This window comes from Vipera ursinii (assembly GCF_947247035.1).
Source record: "Vipera ursinii genome assembly, chromosome: 1".
NCBI classification, from domain to species: Eukaryota; Metazoa; Chordata; class Lepidosauria; order Squamata; family Viperidae; genus Vipera; species Vipera ursinii.
Genome location: NC_139512.1, coordinates 65,891,157 through 65,908,938, shown reverse-complemented (window position 1 = coordinate 65,908,938; position 17,782 = coordinate 65,891,157). Strand labels below are relative to the sequence as shown.

The 17,782-nt window shown below is 40.5% G+C and overlaps 1 protein-coding gene across 1 annotated transcript; it reads right to left on the bottom strand.

Moving 5' to 3' along the window:
• Positions 1 to 2,776: 2,776 nt before the first annotated feature.
• Positions 2,777 to 16,825, bottom strand: VPS18 (VPS18 core subunit of CORVET and HOPS complexes). The gene is made up of 5 exons (XM_083372316.1): positions 16,595 to 16,825; positions 11,807 to 11,948; positions 9,834 to 9,925; positions 7,423 to 9,293; positions 2,777 to 4,750 (listed from the first exon to the last, which is right to left on the bottom strand). The coding sequence occupies exons 1-5, from the start codon at positions 16,683 to 16,685 to the stop codon at positions 4,022 to 4,024; spliced, it is 2,925 nt and encodes a 974-aa protein (XP_083228442.1). The 5' UTR covers positions 16,686 to 16,825; the 3' UTR covers positions 2,777 to 4,021.
• Positions 16,826 to 17,782: the final 957 nt, after the last annotated feature.

Below are 17,782 nucleotides of genomic sequence, written 5' to 3'. Positions count from 1 at the left end.
ATGACGACAGTGGCAAAAATATCTGCAAAGGGTCCCATCTTCAGACTTAGGTTGACAGTCTAGTTCAGGGCTTTCACAGAAGGTAACTAAAGATGGCCAGAGATCCTACATAAGCTGATAAGTTACGCCAACACCTTTTTACTCAGGTGTCACAGTATCTGTCGAGAGTTTGAAATGAGAAACGGCAGCAGGCTGAATGAGCAGGAAAAGAATGAGTGAAGCACCGAGTGTCCCGTTACTTGTAATTAACATTATCGTGAAACTTCAGAATACGTAAAACAATCCATGGAGGGGTTTTTTATTTTTAAGTTATCACTTCTTCCCATTGTGAACTTAAATCAGCAGCCAGCATAACACTCAACTTGGGCGTCCTCCTGGATTCGCGGCTCACTTTTGAAGACCATATAGGAGCCGTGACCAGGGGGGATTTTGCCCAGGTTCGCCTGGTGCGCCAGTTGTGACCCTACCTGGACCAAGATGCCCTACGCACAGTCACTCATGCGCTCGTGACCTCCCATTTAGACTACTGCAACGCTCTCTACATGGGGCTGCCCTTGAGGACCACCCAGAGGCTTCAGCTGGTGCAGAATGCAGCCGCGCGAGTCGTGATGGGGGTCTCCCGATACTCCCATGTAGCACCTCTACTCCGCGAGCTGCATTGGCTTCTGGTTGCCCTTCGGGTGAGATTCAAAGTGCTGGTGATGACCTATAAAGCCCTAAATGGCGAGGGTCCGGGATATTTGAGGGAACACCTCCCTTCGTCCAGTGCGCTCCCACAGGGAGGGTCTTCTCAGGGTGCCGCTGGTTATGCTGGCGGGTAACACCCAGGGGTAGGGCCTTCTCAGTGGGTGCGCCTGCCCTGTGGAACCAGCTGCCTGTGGAGCTTAGGACTGCCCCCGACCTCCATTCATTCCGCCGGGACCTGAAGACCTGGCTCTTCGAGCTCTCTGGCCTAGGCTGAGAATTTTTTAATTTTAATTTTAACTGGGTTTTTTATTTTTCTCAGGGTTTTATTTAATCTTTTTTAATTTGTTTTAACGTTTGTATTGATTTTCTTTTAAATGCCCTGTAAACCGCCCTGAGTCCTTCGGGAAAGGGCGGTATATAAATTTAAATAAATAAATAAATAAAATAAATAAATAAATAAATAAATATACATACTGCAGTCACTTAGTGGTTTATTTTATCAATGTTGCCACCAACTATGCATGGACAAATCTACCAAGTCACCACGATCTGAGCTTGAGGGAAGCTTCATCTTATTCTACTCAAGTGTCAAAACATAAATGTCAGCTTGGTTAATTTATCTGTTTTATCAGGGGTCATCCTTGTGCTTCCCTATTGTTGGAAACATTGATTCCACATGTGAATATTTTTCATGCAAATAAAGCATACAAACCCCCGGTGCGTTATATCAATAAGCGGTCTTAAAGAAAACAGTGACCCCTAATGGTTGAGGCTGATTTTTTTTTATTTTTTTCCTTGTTCAATCTGGTACAGGTAGTCTTCATTTAGTAACCATGATCAGGACCAGCAAACTGGTCATTAGGTGAAGCAATTGCCATGTGAAACTGATCTGGGCTTATGATCTTATTTCAACTTTCCTTTATAGACCTGCTAAGAATTCAGGGGTGTCAAATTGCCAGCCCATGGGCCGGACACGTCATCCGGAAGCCGCACCCACCCCACTGCCGGCAATGGCAAAACTGTCCTGATATGTTGCGCGATGTCACGTGAAGTCATGAGTTTGACATGTCTGTGGTAAGATTATAAATGTCATGAAGTTGTTATCATCACCATTCTAACTGCAGTTACTAAATGAGGCAGTCACTATCTGTATTTTCAATACAAATAAGGTTTTCAGGATAAATGCATAAGCAGCAGCGACATAAACCTTATTTTTGTTCAAAAACAATTTCAATTATTGTATTATATGTGAATAAAAAACCTGTTATGTATTTCTGATTGTTGTGTGATGTTTACTAAGTTAATGCCAATGTATCCTTTAAAATTGTATTACTTTATGTTGCTTTAAATCAGGGGTCTTCAAACTTGGCCCTTTTTTGACCTGTGGACTTCAACTCCCAGAATTCCTCAGCCAGTTTGCCTGGCTGAGGAATTCTGGGACCCGAGGTCCACAAGTCAAAAAAGGGCCAAGTTTGAAGACCCCTGCTTTAAATATTAGGTATGGTTGACTACTTTATTCTCACTGACTCAAATATGACAAGGAATTTAGTTGTCCTAAACATCAGAAGTACCATTCATAAAAAGTTTCTGTCTTGCAGCCTTCCTATCACACTTGTTCCTAATTTGGTTCCATGAGTGTTGGGCTGCCATTAAATCACATTCTACTTTAATACACCAGAAATTTAGTAATAAATGTAAAAAAAAACACCAAGAGAATAAACAATAAAAACTCAAAGTAAGACAGTGGGCAGAAAGTGTTTATCAGAAGTGATCACATAGAGCCAATAAGTAACTTATATTCTAGTATTTTACACTAACATTGTGGCAAAGAGTGATTTCTTCAGCGATTCATCAGCAAATAATACAGTACAGTTACTCATCTTTTACCCTTTGACACAGCAATTTTTAAGAGAGACAGAAGTTTATCTTACAAACTGTTATTCCTCACCCTCGAGTTTTACTTTCAAGCCATAGCTGAGTTAAAATGGTCTGGCAGAAGTGATACAGAAGTGCAAACTTTCAGTTTATGCCTTTGTTAGCAGCTGCACAGCAGAAATGGTGAAAAAGGACAAAAGTACACAATAGGAAGTCATTTGACAACAATTTCAGGACTCTTTAATAGGCAACTAAGCACAAAAAGCACAATTAATTACAAATTCATAGGCATTAAAGGTGTTTTAACAGAGGAATCTTTTGATATAAATATAATGTGACCTGTTATTCACAGCAATTTGAAACCAGCGGCCACAGAAAATGTAGTTTTAAATACAAAGTCCCTCTTACTGCTCTTTTGCTTGCATTCTGTGATCTAAATCTCTTTTGTACACTGTACATAAAACACAATTACATTCCTTCAAAGCAAGAGGAATCAACTTTTAGCTCCAAGCCCATGGTCAACCATTCTTCTAACCACATGTTCCAGTTTAATCATAAATCATCTGAACTGGTTGCAAAGTTTACAGCTCACGGCATGCAGATGCCTAAATACTTTTGTCTAAATGCCACAAATTCAAATAAATGTGCAGATGGCAGTAACGATGACAACAATGACAATGCAATAGAAAATCTCAAGTGAAAACGTGGAATGCTTTCAATCATAATGCCGTTAAGTTATGATCACATGACTTTAACAATAGTTTGCAGCTATCCAACTAAACCTTCAAGGAAACGCAGAAAAAAAGTACGAGAGAATTTCTATGAACAATAATAAAAATACAGCGTTTATACCTGCGTGTTTTGCCTGAAAATTACATGCTGGGAAGTTTCCTTGCCGTATCAATGTACAACTGGGATGTATTCAGAACCGGGACCTTATGCATAATTTCAATCATTTATGAATTTCATCTAATGTCATATGAGTAGACTTCCTTTTGCACACTGAAGCACTATATTCCTCTTTTTTTCCATTATTCCCCAATTCTCCTATTTACCAATAGGGTCCATTCCCTTGACAAATGAATACATTGGGATGCAACCTTGTGTATCTATTAATAAGAACCAAGGGAGCTCTTCGCGTGAAAACAGGGTAAACTTATGCAGCTGGGCATCCTCACTTCTAATTATTCACAGAATTATGGGTATAGTGCAGCTATAATACATGTTATTATTTTAGTTTGGTTTCTCGACGCAAAAATCCGTACAGTATTTAAGGTACGAATGTCTCTCAATTTATATTAGACAAATAGTTTAGCAAAACAATCATTGTCACTGACAATCTATTCTTCACTATCGGTTTACAAACAGCAGGATATAGTGCTTTTTTCAAAGCGATTTAGAATACCAGGAGAATATCTGCCAAGTTTCATGCTTCACAGGCAAACTCCATTCTCATATCCTACAACCAGCTCTGCATCTCTTCTTGGTATCTCTCTGGATCAATGAAAGGTTTATCAATGGATCGGATCATTATGTCACCACAATATACACACTCAGCTGCCACAATATCATCTATGTCAGCTTTTGTCTGTTCTCGACTTGGTTGACCTTTTCCTTGACCAAGAGTATCTGTATCCTTGTGGCGGTGATGGGATTTGGAAGGCTGGCTTGCAGCCAGCAGCTTCTTTTGAAGGTCTTCCAGTTTAGCTTGCTTATAGGCAGGCAGGTTTGGGTAAACTGCCTGTAGAAGGCAATCATAGTGAAACATGTGGCCACACAGAAAAAGGTAAAAAGGACGGTTTAGAAGGGGAAACTCGCACGCTGCACATTTTTCTTGTGGTTCAACAGAGCCATATTTGTTTCTCATCTCCTGAATGTCCTCCCTGATCCTTTCAGCACTTTGGGTTGCTTCCTCCATCTCTGTCTTCAGCTCCTCTATGTGCTTGTTATAGGCCTCTAGAGAGTTGCAGATAGCTTCCTTGAAGTGGTCAATGGTGACAAAGTCTGGGAAGAAAGGCAAGACATCTTCAATCTTCAGCAGATTGCAACTAGAAAGGCAAGCCATTGCCTTCTTAACATCCTTCTCTTCTTGTACTACATGACGAGCAATCTTCAGCCACAGCTTCTTTCTCAACTCCTCATCCTCTTCGGGTAGATCTGCACAGGATTTTGCCATATCTACATCCACCTTAAAGAGAGAAAGAAAAAAAATAGAAAGAAGGGGGGGGAGAGAAAAGGAAACGGTTATACTATCTCTTATAAAAAAACACTGTTGAAAAAATGTGAGAGATAATATTGAAAACAACAACACAGGGATACAAGAACAGATATTTGTAGATACATCTTCAGCCAATACTGGATACTGTTTTAGTAGTGGCAGATCATTTTAGAGATCAGACGTTCTAAGATGCAACAAGCCTAAAGTTGTGGGAGAATAACATTGTTTTTTTCCTTAACCCATCCTATCCCTTTGTGCTGGGGGATTCCTAACCTGAACTCTGCCTTCAATCTCTGTTTATCAGCTTCCCATGAACAATGTAAAGTTGCTGTTGAGATAAAAGTTGGCCACAGGTCCTTGATTTACAAACAGTTGTTTAACATTGTCTGAAGTTGCTGTGACCTCAGAGAAGTTATTTATGACCCATCCTTGAACTGTCCCACTACTTCCACAGTCACATGATCACATTTTGGGTAGATGGCAACCAACTGGTGTTTACGATTGCATCATCCTGTGGTCATGTAATCACACTTGGTGATATTTTTTTACCAAATGTAAAACTAGATTCAGATTTACAGTGGATATAGAAAGTCTACACAGCCCGGTTCAAATGTCAGGTTTTTGAGTTGTAAAAAAATCAGATCAAGATAAAATACTTTAGATTTTTGTTCTACCTTTAATATAACATATAACCGTGGTGGCGAACCTATGGCACACGTGCCACAGGTGGCACGCAGAGCCGTCTCTGTGGGCATGCATGCTGTCATCCTAGTCCTAGGCCTTTAAGCTGGGTTTTATAACACCTTTTTGCTTTAGGCCTCTGCCACCATGTGCAAAAAAAAAAGATTCAATCAATTTCAACTTCTTGCGGGGGGGAAAAAAAGATCTCGCAAAGTTGGAATTGATTGAACTTTTTAGTCCCACCCAGTCTGCCGTTACCACCATAGCCATGCCTACCCAATGGGCCACGCCCACCCGGCACCCGACAATACAAAAGTGGGTTTTGGGTTGCAGTTTGGGCACTCAGTCTCTAAAAGGTTCGCCATCACTGACCTATAAGCTCTATGATTCAACTGAAAAAAAAACTGAAATCGTTTAGGCAGAAAATAACAATAAAAAAACATACAATATGGTTGTACAAGTGTGCACACCCCTTATAACAGGGGTGTCAAACTGCCAGCCCGCAGGCTGGACACGTCACAAGGAAACCACGCCCACCCCATTGCCAGCAATGGGGAAAAAGTTCCGATATGTCACACGACGTCATGTGATGTTGCGCATTTGACACGTCTGCCTTATAAGGAGGGACATGGCTGTGTTCGAAATTAACCAATCACATTCAAACTGATAACTGGTAAATAGTAATCAGTACACACCTACCATCAATTAATATCCATGCCCAGCTATTTTTTGCAAAAACCTATATCAAGTGTGACAAAAGCATGTGGGAAAATGTGTTATGGTCTGACGAGACGAAGGATGAACTTTTTGGCCATAATTCCAAAAAGTATCTTTGGCGGGGGAAAAAACAACAACACTACACATCACCAAAAGCACAACATACCCACAGTGAAGCACAGTGATGGCAGCATTATGCTTTGGGGCTGCTTTTCTTCAAATGGAACTGGGGCTTTAGTCGAGGTGAAGGGAATTATGGACTGATCCAAATAGCAGTCAATTGGGGCACAAAACCTTCAGGCCTCCACTAAAATGCTGATCATGAAGAGGAATTTTACCTTTCAACATGACAACAAAACACACCTCCAAATCAACAAGAATGGCTTCACCAGAAGATTGAAGTTTTGGAATGGCCATGCCAGAGCCCGGACCTGAATCCAACTGAAAATCTGCAAGGAAGATGCCCAAGGCTTGACGTGCCATGCTAATAGGCTCCTCCCTTAGAAGACTGAATACTGTCATAAAATCAAAGGTGCTACAGCAAAGTATTAGTTTAAGGCAGGGGTAGGCAACCTCAGCTCTTTTATGACTCATGGACTTCAACTCCCAGAATTCAGGAATTCTGGGAGTTGAAGTCCATGAGTCATAAAAGAGCCGAGGTTGCCTACCCCTGCCTTAAGGCGAGCCCACACTTATGCAACCATGCTATTGTATTTTTATTTATTTTTCCCCCTAAAAGTTTTCACTTTTTCACTTTGAATTGTACAGCTTACATTAAAGGTGGAAAATATTCTGAAGTTGATTTATCCTGATCTATTTTTTTTACACCTCAAAAACATGATATTTTAACAGGGGTGTGTAAACTTCCTACATTCACTGTATGACATGATTCACTTAATGACCACCGTAAAAACAGTCATAAAACCAAGTCCAGTCACATGGTGACACGACTGCAATGACTTACAATCAGAATTCCGGGCACAATTGTGGTTGTCAGTCAACGACTACCTGTAACAGGCCTTCATCTAATATAGCAAGATAATTTTCACTTTAGAGAATCTGTTCTAATAGCGTTTATTTTCTAATCAGTATATGCAACAGTAGTTTTCTAATTCACTCTTGGTCTTCAGTCAATCTTAGAATCCTGCCTACCCTTTCAGTTTTTTAGATGATTATTTAAAAGATCCTGTTATTCCAAGGAGAACAATTAAGGCAACCCGTTATTTATACAGAAGCATATTTACCTGTAAAGCTAGATCAACAGCTTCTTCATACATCTCCATAACTTTATAAACATGAACACAAGCTCGGTGGTGGCCATGTTCTGCGCAAAGCCTAAGTGCGTACTTCAGGTCATAATGGATACTATCAGCAAAGGTTCCAGCATGTTCCAAGTATGACAGTAATGAGTCAGGTCGACACAAAGCATAGAGAGACAACAAATAATTGTGAATGGCCTCCTGAGTTTCTTCTAGCTCATTCACACAGAACTCCATGTATCGAATGGCTTCGTTGATCTGCTGGGTACTCCCACTCTGACTGTAGGTGACAAGGGCAGGAATTAGCCTCTTTGCATCCAATTCCTTGCCCATTTCAATCCAAGCATCTACCACTTTCTTAGGCATGTGCTGGATCAAAATTGGAGAAAACTTGTAAAAAAGCTCCTCGTTCTTGATTCTGGAGAGGACTTTTAAGGCTTCATTATAATTTTCATGTTGGCAGTAATGGGCGATCACTCGCTCATAATCATTCATTATGACAGCAAAGTATACCATGTGGTCCGTGTCCCCATGACTCGCCAACAGCTCATGAATAGTTGATCGATTGTTGCGGAACGAGTCTTTGATTTTGGGGCTACTCAAGAAATTCCGAAACTTCTCCTTGGTCTTCTCATAGAGGTCTTGTTTTGAGCCGTCCCCTTCCAGCACCCCCAAGCGATTTAAATATAGTTCAGTTAACCAAGTGGTCAGCAGAGTTATTTGCGTTGTTTCAGACTGCTTCAAGCTAGCGAGTTTCTTTATCAAAAATTCCATCAGTGCCTCTTCCTGTTTAGCTTCAATAAACTTAAGAGCAATCTCCTCAAAGTAATTTTGGGTCAGTGCGTAACACTTTGCACTATCCAGATATCTCTTGTTTTGGAAACAGTATTCTGCTTCTTTTGCCAGCACAATATCTAGGCACTCGGGGCGGTCCTTACAGTACTCTTTAGCCAAATCAAACTTGTTGATATTCATGTACATCTTCCACACATCACGAGATTCTCGCTGAACGTTATACCGAAACACAACTTTCTCAGTGTGGATCCAGATTTGTCCAAATGCAGGATCTTTGATCATACGCTTTAGCGAGCCAAACTTTTCCAAGAATACGTCCTGGAAGACAACTTGCCCATTCAAAGTGCATACAGCCTTCACTCTATCAGGAAAAAGCAGCAGGAAATGAAACTGTGTGAGCACTATGGAGATGGGCTTATTGGCTAGTGTATCTACATCGGAAGGATACTCCCACACTTGCTCGTCACTCAGAACAGAATCAGGACGTCCATAATCCAGAGAGCCATACAAGATCCCATTTCCCATCATCCAAGCAAAAGCGCTGGGCGAAGAACGAAGCTTGGGAGTGTAGAATGCAATTTCACTGTAGCCGAGGCTAGCCGGAAACTCTCGAAATCCGGGCAAGTGATCTTCAGGCATGTTAAATATGGTGCCAAAGGCTTGCGGCTCTGACCCTTCCGGAATCTTGCCAACAAACTGGAAAAGCCGCTTATGAGTGGTGGCAATGATAAACCATTTCCCATCAACTCCTCGTTCTATTTCAAGGCAACAGACTGGGGCAGGACCAGCTTCTTCCTCCAAGGTATAAATCAGACGGAAATATTGATCAGGATTAGTACTAAAGAGACTGCCTTCAGAGACAGAAATCTCTGCCTCGTATATTTGGCCTTGTGATGTTCCAACCAAAATGGGGCCTGTGTTTATCTCTGTACCAAAAATTTTATTCCAACCCACACTTTCAATCAAGTGACCTTTCCAACGGGAAAGAAGCCGTATCTTCTGAGTACTTCTGTTCAAGTAGAGACACTCATTGCTATTCAGGGCGATGATAAGATGAGAACCTGCGGAGAAAGAGGGTGAAAAGGAATTAACCTAGAATTACAGGAAGGACCAAATGTGAAGCTTGGATGTTTCAGATGCTACGAATTTAGATTTCACAGTCTCAAAAATATTCAGGATTATATTTGTCAGAGTCCTGCTGGATAGTTTTAAAGGCTTGCTAAAACAGTCTAAAGTAAGGAGAAACTTCCTGACAGGACAATTAACCAGTGGAACAGCTTGCCTCCAGAAATTGTGGGCGCTCCATCACTGGAGGTTTTTAAGAAGAGGTTAGACAGCCACTTGTCTGAGATGGTATAGGTCCCCCTGCTTGAGCAGGGGGCTGGACTAGAAGACCTCCAAGGTCCCTTTCCAGCTCTATTCTATTCTAGTCAGCATCCAGTTTTCAATAGCTTGATATCTATAAAAAGCCATCAAGAAAACAAATCAGATTTTCTGAGAGAAAATACACTTGAGATAAAACGCAAATAGTCAGAACACAATGTTTGGACTCCTTGCTGAAAATATCAACCAGCATTCTGTAATCCCTGTTATCCTCTTACCTGTGTGGTCCAAGAAAAGCTTATAAACACTGGCTTCATCTTTTCGTCCGAGTTCAACCTGATTAGGCTCATCAGCCTTGGCTACGTCAAGTCTACAGAAAAAGGGAGGCAAGCAAACTCTTTGAAAGATTGGAAGAAAACAGAGAGGAAACACAGTTTATGAACACAGTTTCATGCAATTTTTTTCCCCCAAAATAAGATTTTGTATTTTGTAAATCTACACTGCGCCCTAAGCATTTCAACCAAGATCATGAGACTAAGAACTGCCACTTTCAATTCAAGGGTCCATGAGTTTATTGAGGCACAAGTACTATTTATAGCAATAATAAACAGCACAGCACGGAACCTGATTATCTGAGGGGATCTGCCTTTGCTGTGAATCTTCCTAGTTATCTGAATGAGCCAGAGAAAGACCCTTTGGAAAGGGCCCCCATGATCAGAAGTTCACCATCTGGTACTCGTGTAGCATCCTGCTAGGAAATGCTTTCCCCAGGAAGAAGCAATTGGATCCACTTTCCCAGTATAATTTCTGTTAATTCTGATGACTATTAAAGTACGGTCTGAGGGCAAGTTGTTATAAAAATACGTATTTTACTTTTGTACATGCAGTTAATAGGCCATTGAATATAATTTTCACCAGGGGTAACCGGTGGCTGATTTTTCTTTTCTTTCCAGCGTTAACCTTATCCTCAAACACAGATCTACACAATTTAACTGCCGTATTTTGCATAACACGTTATGCCCAAAGAAGCAATGTCATGGTCAAACGTGACGGTCTGGTTTACACAATATGCAAGAAAATTACAAAATTCCCCAGATGCAGAGAGAATGACAATCTATTCATCTTCTTTTTAGCCTAATTTAGTATGTTGTACGAGCCCAAATGTAAAATAATAAAACGCAAGGTATAAAAAAGCAAATTTATTCAAAACTCGAAGGACTCAGAAATCAATCTTGAAAACTGACAATCTCAAAATTTCCATAAAATCAGGAAAAACATTTCTTCTTGTCTCTCACATTTGAAATTACTTTAATGCTAGGTCATTTTTTAAAAAAATCTAGTCCAGTAAAATCCACTCTGGCTAAGAGAAGCTTTTGAGGGTACAGCGTTATCAGGGTACAAGTTGATTTCTTTTTTGAGGTTCTTTTTTTCCTGAAAATATCAGCTATAGATTCTAAGATTTTAACTCCCAGAATAACAATCAGTATTTTTTCCAAGTCTGGGTGGGATGCAAGCTACATTTTGCAACAACAAGGTACAAGAAATTAACAAAAATATCAGCCATTTTACTGTATACATAATCTGAAGGAGAGGGAAGACATACATAAAGCACTGCCCTGGTCAGCATATATTTCTATTTAAGTATGGGAGATATACCTGAATGTACAGTACTCTTCTCACTAAAGCCAGAGAGAGACTTTTGATAATCTTCCAAATGAACTCTAATAAATTAGTGTATTATGATTGACTAGGCACAAAACTGCAGGGACTTCTCCAGTCACCAAGAGTCAACAATGGGAGGGAGGGTGGGCCTCAAAATGGATCTGCTAGAATGTCAATGGGTGCAGCAAAATAGAATGATATTAAGTCTGAAGGCCCAGACTCTGCACTGGTTACCAGACTAATTCAAAATCTCCATGGCTATATTTAAAGTCCTAAGTGACTTTAGATTCAACATCTGAAGGAATGCTTCTCTAGCTATATCAGCCTTCCCTATTAAGTTCTGCAAGGAAGGCTCTCCTTAAACAAATCATATTCATGATGTGCTAATCAGAGAAAGGATATTCTTACAAAAGAATGTTATGCTAAGATCTTGCAATCTAATCTTGCAATTATCACAGTCCAATTCAAACTTTTATTTCCCTACCCCTTTAATGCTTTTATTTTTTATGTTTAATAAAGCAGAGACAATTCTGTTCTGATTTCTTTTAAGAGATAGTAAAGATATGTAAAGAAACTAAGTAGTGCTTACCTAAATATTATGTCTTTTCCAAGACTCATACACAGTTGGTTAGATGAGACAATCATACTATTAATCTTCTTGGGAGGTGTGAAGTCAATTCTCTGTTTGTTAAAAATTGGTGTTTCTTTTTCCAGGCGAGCATTTACATATCCTTAAAAGCAGGAAAGAAATCAATAGTTCTTTAAAACAAAATCAAACAGCAATGCAACCCAAGATTTTACAAGATTTTCCCTCCCCCATTCCAGTCCTACAAAATGAAACCTCCATTTATGTTAATTAGTTGCTAATACTTTTATTACCTGATTGATTTTGACCCACTTTTTTCTTCAATTCTGGAATAACAGGGAGTGGAGTGAGAAGCAAAATAGATGCCTTAAGAAGTCTTAAGATATAGTGTTAACACATCCACCTTGTAATAACCCCAGACATCCCCAAAAGTTGATCCTGGCCCCACTTACTCTTTTAGAGTTGCTTCTGACATGACAGGGTACAGCCCATAAGCTGACATTGCACTTTCCTAATACAGGATATCACTGAGATTTTACTAAGCAGAAGGAACATGTATTATAAAGCTTGAGAAATTCAAGTAGGTTTAAGTCTATAGTTTTGCCAAAGCAAATATATCCCAAGATCAGAGAGAAACTCATTGCATGCAAGTGAACTGGAACATTACATAATTCTTGTGAAACAAAACAGAATGTGTGGTCAAGTACAAACAGATTGCATCAGAGCTTTGAGACCACATATGACTTTACATATGCCCACTTTTTTAGGCCTGTTTCTTACAAATATACAAAGTACCATAAAACCTTTTAAATAAAGTCTGCTAAAAGGATAGGCCCAATTTACTACAGGATAAATAATAAGAAAGGGACAACCGCTTGTGGGTAAAATAATAAGAGTTTTCACTGGGATCGGAAAGGAACTTTTACGCAGAAGTGTGAGCCTGGGAAAATTTTACTGGTAATATTTATTCAGAAGAACAAGAAAAACCACAGCAGTCTCTTTTTTTAACAATTAAAGTTGTGTACTATAAATTTCTTTTCCATTTTACCAGAAAGAAAACCCTGTTTCAGCATTTGCAAACTGTTTCATTTGTTGAAGCAATTCCTCCCCTCCACCACCCCCTCTCTCTCTCTTTTGAGAAGTTCCCTAAGAATGGTCTTCCTGGCATATTGTACAGCCACCTAGTGGCTGCCCTTAATAATAACTCTTTAATGTGAAAAAGGGCACACTGCCTTAAACAGAGCAGTTTCAACTTCCTCTTAATTATACTTGTTTGTTTAAAGGAGTGAAACAAACACTAAAGAATTGGAAGGAACTGTGTAGCTGTTAAAGTATCATAAGCTTTAGGTTATCAATGCAGTTAAATTAGTAACACGGTTTTTAAGTGAATCTGCTTTCCCCATTGACTTTCCTTTGCAAAAGGCAATCACATGACCGTGGGACACTGCAACCATCATAAATACATGCAGTTGTCAAGCAGCCAAATTTTGATCATGTGACCATGGAGATGCTGCAATGATTTCAAGTGTGAAAAATGGTCCAAAGTAACTTTTTCAGTGCCACTGTAACTTCAAATGATCACTAAATCAACAGTTGCAAGTTCAGGGCTACCTGTATTTACTCTCCTTTAAAACTACCGAATAGCTTCAGAAGGACTGCTATTCCACCTATTAATTACAAGAAGCAAGGGAAGCCTCTACTACTGAAATGACCTGAACAGGAATGAGAAACAGAATGAAACCTTTTCAAAACAGGAGCCAGATTATGGAATTCATCGGCCTTGTACATCAGGATCACTTTGAGTACTTTCAACTAGGTACATTTTAGTGCCCACTGTTATTCTCCAGATGTTGCACTGCAGACCACTATGAGAAAACGGTAAAGGGCAAGGATATAATTTATTCTTAAAAATAAGCAAACGTATACTGTTCTAAGCAGAGGAGAGGAAAGGATGAGAAACTCAACTGAGAGTGGAAAATAGAAGAGAGGACAGGAATGAGTTGTACCAATTTTGTCTGAGACATTTAAAGATCAAAGCTGAGATCCTATTGCCCCCACACTGCTTAAACTGTTTCTTCAGGAGAAAGTAACACTAGACTAAAAGAACATTAAAGTAACATGCTCGGCCATTTAGTCCATTCACAACCAAAAAGAACAAGCTCTGCCTTTAAAGGGACATTCTGGCACTTCATTTGCTGACCAAAAAAATATACTTCTGATCTGAATTCCTTCCTTCCTTCCTTCCTTCCTTCCTTCCTTCCTTCCTTCCTTCCTTCCTTCCTTCTTTCCTTCCTTCCTTCCTTCCTTCTCTATCATCTATCTATCTATCTATCTATCTATCTATCTATCTATCTATCTATCTATCTATCTATCTATCTATCTTTCTATCCTAAATTATCAAGAAAAAAACTGAAAATCAGGAATACAGATTATAACAAATGTTGGTCATGCCAATGCGTTAACCAAGTAATGATGTTAGTATGCCAAATATCTAAAAATCAGTTAATTTAAAATATGTTAACTGAGGAAGTAATTTTGTATAGAAATGCAAACAAAATGTGCATGTTTTCCCTTAAGTTTCTTTCTCTCTCTCAAATTTTTAATTAAGAAAGCAATATGGCATATAGCATAATCTTTACCCTTCACTGCTTTTCAGAGGCAAGCTTCTTCAAAAGTAAAAAGTAAATGGAATGGATGCAGCAAAGGCCCACTGAAAACAAGCACTCAAACAATATGCCATTCTGCACATTTAAAAAAGCTAGCAGATAGCAGGCTATCCAAACAACTGTGGCCATTTTCCCCCTTTTTATTACTGCTTAGCCATAACATTTTTTTTAAAAGACTGTAGAAATTAATTCTTAATTAATTCTAAACTATACCGGTAGAAGCAATAATTTAGCAGAAAATTATATATCCCAAAGAAAAGCCCTCTTTTCTACCAAGATGAATCATATTAACATTACAGTTATTGAGCAATCCTACTTGTGGTTTTATTAACTCTTTCCTCCCTGCATCACATTTCTGCATTAACTTGGCACTATTTTTCACTGGCTAGTGATTTAGAATATGCAACACCATTAAGTCCACACAGTTAAGACACTGAATTCTTGGTCTCATGAAATATTCAAGTTACCGTATATGCTGCAGTCTTTTTTGTTTAGGTACCAGTTAATTTTTCACTAATGCTATCTAACAGAATTGAAAGAGATGGGCAGCAAACAAATTTAATAAATGAAAAATAAAATAAGTGATTTCTACTTAAATTTCTGGTTAAATACACTATGTTAAGGCGATCAAACCGGTCAGTCCTAGAGGAGATCAACCCTGACTGCTCTTTAGAAGGCCAGATCCTGAAGCTAGAACTCAAATACTTTGGCCACCTAATGAGAAGGAAGGATTCACTGGAGAAGAGCCTAATGCTGGGAAAGATTGAGGGCAAGAGAAGAAGGGGACGACAGAGAATGAGGTGGCTGGATGGAGTCACTGAAGCAGTAGGCATGAGCCTAAATGGACTTCAGAAGATGGTAGAGGACAGGAAAGCCTGGAGGAACATTGTCCATAGGGTCGCGATGGGTCGGACACGACTTCGCAACTAACAACAAATGTTTATCAAACTGACTTTCCCTGTCTCAGGAAAGCACCACAGTGTTGGATAGAATCCATTAAAGCCAGAGCAGTTGGATTAATTGAGTCTTTAGATTCTAAGTATACTAACCGCTATAATGGTCTCGATTAGACTTAAACATTAGATAGTATCTTCCAAATTTCTAATCTAAGTGACCGGCAAATTATTTGGGGATGCAATTAAGCTTGCCTGCAGTCAGCTTTTATCAGGGTAAGCTGATTTAGCCAGCATCTTGTAAAACCTTTCATCAAGTTTTGCATAATTTCCAGACTACAGAGCAATTCGAAGCACGTCCTGACGCTCAACATCAGCTCAACAGAGCTCATTTTGAGCGAAATATGTGTAGAAATGCGGCCCGAGGCTTCATGATCCGGTTTTTTTTAAAAAAATAAAATAAAATAAAATAGCGAAAGAAACCAAAATTTACCTTAAAATACGTCAAATGAACAGTGCCTAGCTTTTTAATGAAACGCGTCCCTTTCTGAAATGCTGAGAGTGGGTTTGTTTATGTTTTGTTTTGTTTATGTTTTATTTAATTTATATACCGCCCTTCTCCCTGGGGACTCAGGGCGGTTCACAGGGCATATAAATAAAAATACAATACTATACAAAAGTTAAAACAAAGATTAAATCAGTGCCCAATTAAAAAACAATAATGCAGTCTAAAATGACAATTTAAAACCCAGCTCCCCCGTCAGGCCAGACCGGCCAATTCAAACAAATGGGTCTTCAGACCACGATGGAAAGTTCGGAGGTCCGATGCCGTCCGGAGCTCCACCGGCAGTTGGTTCCACAAAGCCGGGGCACCCACAGAGAAGGCCCTCCCCCTGGGGGCCGCCAGTCGGCATTCCCTGACCGGAGGCACCCTGAGGAGGCCCTCTCTGTGGGAACGCACAGGGCGGAGGGGAGTTGAAGCCGGCAGCAGGTGGTCCCCGAGGTACCCCGGACCCATGCCATGTAGGGACTTAAAGATCATAACTAAGACCTTGAACGGGAAAGGTGTCGGGAAAGGTCCGACATGTACACAATTCTACCGAGGTAACCACTGTGGCACACCAAGTTAACACGCAGCCCGGTCCGTGAAGAAACCCGTTAAGCCCACTAGCAAAAAAAAAAAAAAGACCATGTAAAACACCGCGAGCCCGCTCTCCTTTCTCCTCGCCTACCCGTGTGCGGGATGCCCAAGTTCACACGACTCTGCTGCGAGGTGGTGGAGTTGGAAAGCGAGGCCACGTACTCGTCCAGAATGGTAGCCATGGAGGCGGAGGCAGCTGCTGCTGCTGCTGCTGCTGCTACTGCAGCGGCTTCGGTAGAGACGACCGCACTCCGCCCCCTCCCTGGCGATCCTCTCGAAGCCACCAGCCAGGCCGCAACGTCTCAGCCGATTCACCTCATTGAAGGGCTTCGCTAGGGGCCCGCAGCACTTCCTGTTTCCTGTGGGAATCTAACCATAGAGATGTTCGCGTGAGAACGACCGGCCCTGGAGCCATACCTGCTCGGTCGGGAAAAAGCGTCATTGGACGCAGAGCGAGATGTTGCGTCCTCCCGACGTAGAGAGAGGATGGACGGAACGACGGAGGGGCTTTTTTCCTCTTCTAGCCCAACCATAGAGTAAAGACGCGCGTGTGTCTCGTCTTGGTTGTGGTGGGGAGCGGGGGAGGAGAACAAATTTTGTCAGATTGCAGAAGTACAAAAGGCAAAGGGCTAATATTACTTGGCTTTTTCAGCGGCCCGGTGTGATGTGAAATTGGTCTGAAGATGTGTGTGTGTACGCATTATGTGTATATGTGTACACGCACGCACGCACATACAATCAAATGTACGCCAGCTGGGGTACATCAGAACACGTTCCTTGGTTTATTTAGTGTGCTGCATGAATCCAGCTGTGTGATATATAGACTGATTTAAGGCTATGCCTTAACACGATTTTGGACTTGGCTTTTTTAACATCAGGCTTTTGGAATTAAATGGAATTTGTGTGAGGGGATTAAGGTAAATTGGGCTATGCATGTACATATGTTACATATGTTAGCGTGTGAACCCTAAAGAAGGTAGTTCTGAGTCTAAGAGAGATGAGCTGCCATCCGTCACCTTCATAGACTATTAGCATAGCCCATCCCGGACAATTTAGAGACACTTTATAAATGTAATAGATTTCAGCAGGCACTTGTGGAATTTCCCAGCAATCTAGTGGGCAGTTCCATCAATTGCCTACTTAAGTCCTGGTGCTTTGGACAGTTGCTCCCTAGATGCCTTTGTTTGCTGATCAGAATTGGCTTCTTGGTTTACTGACAGTTTTTGGGAGATGAAGCAGCAGAAACAATGCCTGGAGCCCCAGTGGATGAAGAGAAGAA